Source organism: Malurus melanocephalus, unplaced genomic scaffold (assembly GCF_030028575.1).
Source record: "Malurus melanocephalus ecotype Western Australia unplaced genomic scaffold, MMel_1.1 scaffold_8, whole genome shotgun sequence".
In the NCBI taxonomy this organism is placed as follows: domain Eukaryota; kingdom Metazoa; phylum Chordata; class Aves; order Passeriformes; family Maluridae; genus Malurus; species Malurus melanocephalus.
The window spans coordinates 4,663,564-4,674,512 of NW_026623240.1; the positions used below are offsets into that span (position 1 = coordinate 4,663,564).

At 38.7% G+C, this 10,949-nt stretch overlaps 1 protein-coding gene across 4 annotated transcripts in view; it reads left to right on the forward strand.

Annotated features, from left to right (window-relative positions):
• TTLL7 (tubulin tyrosine ligase like 7) overlaps positions 1-7,622 on the forward strand; it is a 61,881-nt gene extending 54,259 nt beyond the window's left edge. For 2 of the 4 annotated variants that reach the window (XM_057374892.1, XM_057374901.1), the window contains 3 exons: positions 967-1,127; positions 2,930-3,103; positions 5,307-7,622. In XM_057374892.1, the coding sequence (XP_057230875.1) occupies positions 967-1,127; positions 2,930-3,103; positions 5,307-5,427 (456 nt within the window). In that variant the 3' untranslated portion in view covers positions 5,428-7,622. Of the gene's footprint in view, positions 1-966; positions 1,128-2,929; positions 3,104-3,444; positions 3,567-5,306 lie in introns of all 4 variants that reach the window. The other 2 variants (XR_008965913.1, XM_057374909.1) reach the window with 2 other exon arrangements.
• The last annotated feature ends 3,327 nt before the right edge of the window (positions 7,623-10,949 follow it).

Consider the following 10,949-nt stretch of genomic DNA (forward strand, 5'->3'; position numbering starts at 1 on the left):
CAGAGAGGGTGTTTCCTGCAAAGGAAATTACGTTGATTTAACTGGCTTTTTTTTAAACAGTTGCATGCACTGTAGGCTTTTTTGTAGGACAGATTTTACACTGTTCAGAGTGCCAATATGGGGCCTAAATATTACTTTGATCACAAAACTGTTCCCAGACTTTTGATAGTAGACAGACAGGATCCAAGACACTCTGGAGCCTGATTCTCTCCAGTGATTATAAAGGGAACATAGAGGACTGACTTAAGAGAACATCCAGATATTGAAAAGTAGGTACCAGTTCARTGGGATGTGCAGAGGGGTATCCATRAGGCCTCTGATAAGTTGGATGTGCAGCTGTCTTGCAGGATACTGAATGCAGCTCAGCCTTTATGCTCTTGCATTTAAATGTAGTCTGTATGTAATAAATCCATGGCATGTYTATAAATGTTTCCATTTTAAATATCTTGCCGATTATTTTCTTACTGGTTTCTGATTTGTACACCTTGTACTTCCCGGTAAATGAATATGGTTTGATCCAGGGTAACATCAAGCTTAAACAAACATTAAACCAAAGGCAGTTTGCAGTTTTCCAGGACATTTGAGTTCTTTATAAAATAGATGGCATTTTAAAAGGGAGTGGGAAAAGAAGATATATAATATTTGGGTTGTTAATTAAGTTGCTCCTAGTCTGTAATTGTGTCCTTTTTTTTCCTTTTTATTCTGTCATTTAAATGAAGTAGTATAGAATTGATTGAAAAAATAGAAATGAACTTTTCTGTAGCAAAAATAAAATATTTTGTTTTGTCAYTGCAAAATGTTATTGACAGAAAGAACACATAATAAAAGTTAGCTGATGAATGCACAGAAATAAGCCATAGWCCTCTGCAGGAATGTATAGGTACACACTCATCTGTCTGTATGTGTGCAGAGCATCAGTCATCAGCTGGAATAAGTCTTTGATTTACTTGGGCTGCTGTTTCCTAGGTTTTGGATATAGTCAGGACAAGTGTTCGTGCRGTTCTACAGCATGTCTGGAAAGCTCCAGACATTGAAAATTTACATCTCTACCGTCTTTTTAACCGTGTGTTTAATCGCTTACTTTGGAGCCATGGTCAAGGCCTATGGAACTGTTTCTGTAATTCAGGGTAAGCTGATTTTTCTTTTCTTAGTCTTATTCATAACTTCCCAAGTACAATCACTGCTGGCATACTTTGTTGCTCCTTTTCATTCACAAGAATGCTATAATACATTGTACTTATTTTAAAAGCATCTAAAGATACATGGTGGAATTTTAGCAATCAAGGCCCACCATTTTCAGAAATGTAGTAGCATACTTAGTGATCTTAAGAGRTAATTTCCAACCTAAATCATTCTATGATTATCCAGTTTGTGAAATTAAACAGTTTTGATGTATACAAACAATACTTCTTAAACAATTGCATTGATAATAATTAAGGAGAAATGTTTGCCTTATTGAAAATAATGTTTGCAATGAAAATTTTGTAGGGCTGAACATTTTCAGCTGGAACATATCATCTGGACAGAGGAGCCAGGCTGRCAAATTAGTTAGCTATACATACAGCTCATCTTTTAGTCATTAATGGTCTTAACTGCATCCTAACCATAGAATCATCAACTCATACTATGTTAAGGGGTTGGAATGGACCKTAAAGATCACCTAGTCCCAGCCCCCCCAGCCATGGACAGGGACACCTCCCACCAGACCAGGTTGCTCAAGGCCTTATCCAGCCTGGCTTGGAACACTGATAGGGTTGGGGCATCCACARCGTTCCTCAGCAACCTGGGCAAGTRTCTCAACACCCTCACAGTGAAATGCAGCCCTAATTAAAAAAAAAAAATCTCACTAGGTAGGGGTGAGCTTGGTGGTTCTTTGATGTTGTTTTAAGGACAAACTTYCTACACTGACATTGGGAAATCTACTGTTGCTCTCTGTGGGTAAGGCTAAATCATCCTGGATGCTGTGTTGAAGCCAGATGCAGCAAATTTTCCTCACTCTGTGAAGTGCTTCTTTCATACACAAACAAAAAACCTCAAGCTTGCAAACCATCTGTGCTACTGGATCATAATTTTGACCAAAAAAACTCTTCACAAGCACCATGTTGCTTTTTAGAACAGATGGAATGATCTATAATTTGATCAGAATTTTACACAAACAAGAGTGTTGAGATGTATGCAGAGAACTATTTACTGTAGTGTTCTGTGCTAAAACACACCTGGTTTATATTGGTGTGGTAGGTTTTGGTGKTTTTTTTTTTTTCCAAAGAAAAATGTCTTCTTAAGAAAATGTAAGGAATTTTTCTATAATGTACTTTGCAAGTTGCACTTAATTGTAGATAACCAAGCCCATGTGACCAGAGGGAATAATAAGCAGTATTTGAATTACTAAACTAGAAGACTCTCCTCGTATGATTTTTTGGATAAGGAAGCAGAGCACACACTAATCTCCTATAAATTAATTTCATAATTGTTTCTTAGTATCATATACTCACAATGAAAGTATTATTATTATTAGACATTTAGGAATAATTTATTACTTTTGTTAATTCCTTTAATATCATAATTTCATTCAGGTGGTAGCCTTTAAAAAGAGTGACTGTTTTTAATATTCCATTTGTAAGACAAATATACARTTTTGTGACAGTAAATCTTTTCGTGCTAAACGTAAGTAATGGCTCTATAAACACTTTAKGGAACAAACCAAGTGAAAAATGGCAGTGGACATTTCCCATATAAAGATTAACTTCTTAGTTTGTGTTTTGGACTCAGCATCTGCCAGTATTTGTGTTAAATAGTGTAGACCATTCCTGTACACAGGCAAGGTCATGGTTTTTCCCTTATTCCWCTGTTAAGTCTGATACAAAGAAAGRAAGATTTTAGACTGCAATTTGTGACAGAGAACATGAATATGTTTCTTTTTCCATAATAGGAGCTCTTGGGAAACCATATTCAGTAAAGGCTCAGAGGTGGTGACTCCTGAACAGCTCCAGTGTTGCCAACGAATAGTACAGCTTTGTAAACACTGCCTGCTGGTAGTTTACAAACATTCATCAGATTCAAGAGGATCCCCAACTGGGATGAGCCACCACTGGGATGATACAAGGTATACATTTGAATGTTTTTCTCCTTGATTATAAGTGTAGAGGATAGTACTGGAATAGGTTTCAGTCCACATTGCTTCCACATTGCTAAACTTTTCTTGAAGTCTGGTTCAATCTGTATTTAAGAAAAAAAAAGCAAACTCCCCAACATKTCCCTTGATTCTGACTTTCAGTCAGTCTTATCTCACTAGCCCACGCATCAAGTGCTACCAAAAGAAAACTTGACCATACACATCTTGTGTGAAAGCACACTTACTATACTCTTGATTGCCTACTGCCTAAATAGCTGCAGCAAAGGCTTTCCATAAAGTGAACTGAAAATTTCCTTTCTTCCCCTTCTCAGATCCCTCAAAGTCACTGTTTCCAGATTTGCATTCCTAGAGGTATCCTAACATGTCAGATACTTACTTCTGGCTTCACATTCGCTGTGGGATGCTATAGGGGCACAGCTCCAGCCAAGGTCAGGTAAGTGCCATCTGATTTACTGTATTGCACAGTTTTGCAAAGTTGATTTCCAAAACCTATAGATTGAAAGGTTTATTATTCCATCTTATGGAGCATAAATAATTTTTCAAACCTTGCAAAACAGCATCATATAGTAAAGGAATTATTTGGCACTTACCTGATTCTYCATTGGCTGGTTTAGTTCCCTAACTGGATACAAAAGGGGTTTATAATATTATCAGTATAGAGATTTCTGAGAAAGCTCCAACTGTGGCGGTCAACAATTTGCAATTCAACAGTCATGGATGGAGAATTAAATATCAGTTTTAAATTATTTAGGTTCCAAATTCTATCCCATTTAAATTATTGTGTTTATAAAATTACAAATGCTTTGCTTAGCTAAAATATCTTACATATATTATTACATAGAAGGGCTTTGTGAGTTAAGTATTATGTGAAAAATAAATTTTTGATACATTATCTGTTAAACTTAAGAGTTAATTGCTTACTTGATATATCTCAGATTAGTTATTTGATACACTGGACCCATGTGTTACTGGCATGTGGACCTTAAGACACACTAACATAACTTAAAGCCAACCAGAAATGAATTTGTTTGATCACAGCAAAAGTGATTGGTATGTTAGCCATAAACCAATCATATTCAATATTAACATGTACTGAGCTATAGCAGCAATATGGTAAAATCATTTGGATTAGTTAAGACTAGAAAACCTTGAAGGTTTTATTGCTTTTACTGTTAATGCTGCAGAAAATTTTACATCATGACCARCCACAAACTATTCAAACTGATCAGATTACTCTAATGTACTGCAGCTAGCAGGCTTGYATTTGGAATGCAATGAAAGGGATGGTCCAAGAGAACTTTCTCATCTCCAGTTTCTGTATTTCTTTGGATGCTGAATGGAAGTTATTCATAAATTTCACAAACTATAGGAATCKAAGCCCTCTGTATCCTAAATATCAATTATAGCGTGTCAGGACAACTCCTATTGATCGAAGTTACAGTTTTTATATTAGTCTCAATAAATGTTTCATATAGACATGGACACAGCAATATGCTAGTTAACCATGATATTCTTCAATTTGTGGAAGACACACATATAGAAATAAATACTCTTGTCCGTTACGGCCTACAATTGTAAGGGTAATGAACTACTTTTCTAGAAATGGGAAAAGCACAATACTGTTTCCATTTTCACTTAGATTTCTAGTTTTTGATGAATCTGCACCACTAGTAATACTTTTCTCCATAAAATTGTGTGGTGCAAACAAATACCAGAGTATCATTTAATAAATGTATGAAGAGTCAATTTTTTCAAGACTTTATAAAATCTGATTTGAAGAACTTAGAGCTGAAAACCAAAGCTGAAAATCTTTTTTGGTCTCYAATCAAATTTTTTTTACAATCCAACTTTTTGTAAGCTGGTTAATGTCATTTGCAGTTTTTGCSCAATTTAAATTAAACATGATTCTTTTGTTTACATAGGATTCCATTGTTTATTTCATGGCTTGAAACACAAAYGACTGAAAAGATGTTTGATCCTCATACAACAGAGTTTAGATTCCTTTTCTGAGTTAGCTTGTGCCTATTGCCYTTTGTGCTTCATAAATAATCTTTATTGTACTGAGTTTCCTGCATACAATGATTATAAAATTTGGCACATTAACAACTAATTCTTTTGCTTTTGAATGTTGCTTTGTCTGTAAACTTTGCTGTATTTTTTATATTCTTTCTAGGTATTTATTGCCAAGACCTTCACTGTTCATCCTGAAATCATCCTCATCCAAACTTAGCTGCAGTTCATCTGGAATGCCTCGCCCTAACATTTTGTTCACACACAGATACAGTCACTTGTGAAGTAAAAGGAAAATTGCTGTTTGTAAATAATAGCACTCCATTTCTTTTTTTTTTTTTTAAATTTGTGATGGAGCTAAACATAAACACTGTTACATATCCCTACCATCATATTATAATAAAATTTAGCTGAAAACCTACTGTAAAAGCATAGCTTTTCTGGGAACATAATAAACCTTTTAAAGTTGTTTACACATACATGTGAATGTGTAGATCTTGCTAGGTTTATAAATAGTTCCCTCAAACTAGAAATGTTATTTTTGCTGCAGAATATATAAAATGGAATTGTTCCTGAAGATTCTATTACAGTATTACATTATTTTGTAAGTACAGTACTTTGAATTGAAAATTATTTATTGTAAACTATATTATTTATTGTTTCAAATGTAACTTATCCTTTAACAAAGCAGGTAAATAAAAAACTCTAGTAGAACAGTAMAATTGTAACAGTCATCAAAAATAATCTGATCAGTTCTTGGACCTGTKTAAAATAAACACCAAAACTCTGTAAGCCAAACCTAAAGCAACATACTTTTATTTGTCCTCTGAAATGATAAGATCTATTTAATGCTGCTATTTTTCTTAAAGGACATGATATAGTATCTTTTAGCCAAAGCAAAAGYATCTAGTACAAACAGTAAAGTATCAGTTTAGGTGCTCACTTCCTAATTGGATTCTYGTAATAAAATGGAAGCCAATGTTTGTTTCCAGGTTTTCATTCACATTACCTGTATCCTGTGCCTTTAGGTTTCCTTTGGGAGCAAGCAGTCATCCTCAGCTCGCACACGCATGCATAGTGCATAGTTTTTCTGTTACRCTGCTTGAGTGGTAAAGCAGACATTTTTAGGAAATGATGCAGCTGTAATGTATTATTTCAAACTTAAGCTAATTGGTTTGTTGTAGCTTTTAGCATGCAATCCAGTACCTACTGTAGAATGTATCTTTGCTATGGACAGTATTTTCTACATTGCTGGCACCTYTAAATGTTGGAGATCTAATTCTTTAGGAAGCTCTCATTCAGGTCTAGATTCCTGGGGCTGGCTGAAGAGCACAAAACCAAAATGAGCCAGAGCAGGAACCTRGTATCAACAGGATTTGTAGCTTAAAAAACCTCATTCGGGTTTTGCTACATACAGCCATTCATCCCACTCAGCATTGTGCCATGTGAGCCTTATTCATTATAGAAATAATTATTAAACAAATCAGTTAATCTAGATTTAAAATTTAAGTTTTTTAACTGAGTAAAGAACAGAGTAGTTATTATTTACCAAAGACTTGTGTACTTACCAATCATTTAACCCTGAAACATGTTTGTAAATTATCAATGTATTTCAGGTATACTTTAAAAATAATTTGGGGGCTAATTATCCTCAGGAGCAAGTATATTAGTGTTTTTTGATATCCAACAATTTAAGACAAATTTAAGAGACTTAAGAGATTTGAGATTGAAATTGTATGGAAATATTTTTTTTTAAAGTTTTAGTCGTAGGATATATAAACCTGGGAATTTGGTTGAGATTTTTGATGCCTGTGCTGTAGTGCCTCAGCTCTAGAACTGCAGAATATGTAACAAGAATATTTGTAAACAATTAAAAAAAACCCTCTTGAGATTAGCCAGATCAAAGAAGTCTTTTGGTCTGGTGACGTATTTTTAATTTTTGTGGTAATACTAGCTCAGTAATGTAGTATGTTCACATTAATTGTATATCTCTTTTGGTCCATACAATGACTATTAAAGCATACTCTGGTTATCTGTAACACCCAATAAAAGCTGTAAATTTTCTCTTCTTGGAGGAGGCTTCCATTGTATTCTACTTTTGGTCATAAGGATAAGATCAACTTCCAGCTTAGCTTGCCAGACTCAAACAGAGCTTTAGGATAGGAGGTTCACATGTCTTTTTTAAAATATTTTTCTTTTTTTTTTTTTTAAACCTCGTTATGATTTCTATTCTCGAATGCCAGTGCTGGGCCAGGTCAGTCTGTACAGAATACTATGCCAAAAGAAAGAGGGCTACTAACCATACCTATGGACAGATCTAGGAAAAAAAAAATACATTTAGCATGTACAAAAGTGGACCAGATGATGGTTTACGTCTGACATTACTTAATATATTTGTATTTCTGATAACGTTTCCTAAAGTGGTGATGTGTTCCTAATAATGTGTGAATCAATACTTTCAATAAACGTCATGCTACACTTTGCTGCAGCTCCTCAGAACCAGCGTGTGTGCTCATCGGGTGAATAATGGGCTGCACCTGWRGCCCAAGTCAAGGTAGTGCCACACCCAGGTGGAAGCATTTACCCCCTTCCTCTGCACAACTGCAGCCATTTACTTCGTGATTAGAGCAGTCTTAAATAGTGGCCTTGAGCTGCTGCAAGCCCTTAGTGGCAGCACTRCAGCCTGGTGACCGCAGGCGCGCCCACCCCTCATCCGGACCCCGCCACACGGGCCTTGTTTGGGAGCAACAAACGCGCCGAGCCTGGAGGTGATGGCAGCACCCGCAATGTCCTTGGTAGTGCAGCGAGATCCTGGGTCTGTTTCCTGGTGCTGCGGGAGCTTCAACGCGAAGGAAAAGAACACAGGGAGATGTTGGCAGCGCTCGATCTTCACCCGGTTCAGGCACGGCTGGAGTAAGGTAAGGCACGCGCGCCACTGCCGGGCCTGAGGCGGCATCGGGATCGGGCCTACCCGGCGTGTGAGCTCCTTAGGGCTTGGCAATAACGGGACCTGTGGAAGCCCCACTGCCCGTTAGTCAAGGACGTTGCCCCTTTGTTTTTTTTTCCTGTTTAGTTCGCCTCAAGGCGGCTTTTAGCGTTACTTAGCTGAGAGCAGCTGGCACCTTTCCGGGGCGGGAGGGGCTGGGACCCGGCGGGGGAGGCGCACTAGGAGGCAGCGCGGGTAAAGGGCGTTTAAAATCAACATTTAAAGATAGAGCTGAATGGTTCCTTATCTGCTCTAGGAGTCCCAGAACAAATTTGCTTTATATATAAAACTGTAAGTTTACRGTTTATGACTTTCTCTGTATATTCAAGTAAAATGTTGAAAATATTGAAAATATTGAAAATATGCTCAGAGGGATGCGGACAGGCTGAATCAATTGGCAGAGACCAAGAGTATGAAGTTCAACAAAGAGAAGTGCTGATGGTTGCCYCTGGCTCACAGCAAACCCTGGAGTGCTACAGGCTTAGGGCAATGGCTGGAAAGCTCCCCAGAGAGCTGGTCAAGAGCTGCTGGATGTGAGCCAGCATAGGCTAGGAGGGCCAGTGGCATCCTGGCATATATGAGCCAAAGCATGGCCAGYAGGACTRGGGCARTGCCCTGGTACTCGGCACTGGTGAGGCACCTCCAGTGCTGTGTCCAGCTYTTCAATGCACAGAGGACATGGAGRTGCTGRAGTGTGTCCAGTGGAGGGCAGTGGAGCTGGTGAARGGTCTAGARGGTWAGTACTATGAGGAGCAGCTGCGGGAGCTGGGGTTTTGTAGCCTGGAGAAGGGGGAGCTCAGGGATGGCCTTATCTATYCCTCCAACTCCTGAAAGGAGGCTGTAGGCAGGTAGGGTTGGTCTTGTCCCCCAGGGAACCAGTTATGACAGGACAAGCAGACATAGTCTTAAGCTGCGCCAGAGGTGGTTCAGGTTAGACACAAAGAGGAATTTCTTCATAGAAAAYGCCATTAGATATTGCAAGGAACTGCCCTTGAAGGTTGTGGGATCACTGTCCCAGGAAACATTTAAGAAAATGCTGCACGTGACACTTGGTACCCTGGTCTAGTTGTATGGTGGTGTTTGGTCATAGGTTGGACTTCATCTTGGAGGTCTTTTCCAACCWAATTGATTCTGGGAAAAGATGGAATTGCATTGACAGTTACAGCATCTAATTCAGGTGCTAGCAAATAAGTATTTGCCAACCTAACTTTCCATACATTGTTAAAACAGTTAACTTCAAGCTTCTGCAATGGGAATCCATTTTCAGGGGAAATAATTTGCAGTTAAATGGCATTTGTAGTGGAAAATCTTTCAGTCCATCATTTGCTAAAAACATTTGTAATTTTTTCTGTATGTGGCAAAATTCCCATGTGTTAGTTGTTATTCTGCATCTGTGTTCTTTGTTCGCTGCCAGCCACCTCTGTGCAGTTCCCTGCGTTATTGAAATCTCTTGTTAACATAGAAGAGTCTTTGTTAGTGTGTAAATACCTGTAGCACTTTAGGACTCTTAAGGAAATGGGGGTAATTTTGCCATTTATGTGTATGGAACAGCAGACTCTGCTTGTGGGGGATCAAGGCAGATGCATTCTTGATGTTTTTAACAYATCCTCATTTCTTCTTTAAAACTAAAGGCAGCATTTTCACAGTAAAGGCAACTGTTAATGCTGAGCTGAGATGCTGTAGCTTATGCTATAAAATAATGCARTTAAGACTACTGTGTATGGTCCCAGGTACCCACTGAGTGGGTCAGCCTGCCTTTAGCACCGCTGAGTTAAGTGCAGCCCGTGCCTGGCTGAACTGGTGGCTGACAGGGTGCCCAGAATGCCCGCAGCTTGCCATGCTGGCTCAGGTGGCTGCACAGCAGTCAGTCCCCCTCTGCACTGGCCCCTGTCAGGACTTATCAGCTGCGTCATGAAGGGTAGGGGAGCATAGGGAAGTGACCCCTGTGTGCCTTCCCTGCTGTGCCCTCACAACACCACTGCTCCCAGCTGCTGTCACGCAGTTCTGCTGAGCGCCACAGAGTACCTAGGGAGTGATGTTTGTCAGCATGGGCATCTCACTCGCTGCAAAACACAGCTTTMAGGGCTGAGGGTGGCAGTCATGAGCCCAAAAAGGTATAAGAAGTAAAAAGATCTGGTGAGGAAAAACATTATCCTGGAGAAGGTTTCSTATTAAATGTTTTGCTTGTGCCTACCTTTGTGGGATTATTTGCTGTYATGGAAAATAATCGTGCCATGGCAGAACAGATGGTTTCACTTAATGCTATATATAATTTTTAACTGAGTGGCATAGGGTCACCTGACATCCTATATCATTATACCCAGTCAGTTGTTCCTGATAAAATTCCCCACAATCCACTGTCTCTTTTGGAGGCTTCTCAGAAGGCTATAGACGACCTTATTTTCTAAATAAAAGCTTTCAAGATTAAAAAAAAAAAAAGTCATTTAATACTTGTATTTCAAACTTCTATATAGCGCACASACTCTTGATCTGACCCACGTATCAGAATATCTCTCTGGTTGTCCTTGCACAAGAGGGATGGGATTAATTTTCTTTGCAAAGAGATATACAGCTCTGAGTGACATGCAAGTGGACTCAGCAAAGGTGCATCTGGCACAAGAATAGACAAATATGAGAATTCARTATGTGTTTCCAGGAGAATGCACCTGCGCCCCGAGCTGTCCTTGTGTGCAAGTGCTTCTCTGCTGAGTGTCTCTCTCAAAGCTGAAGTTGCTTTCTCGGAGGTCTGACATTGCTTGCTCTTCCAGGGACTTGTGGATCACATACAGCTACAGGTTTCATTAGTTCTGGTGAGTTGTT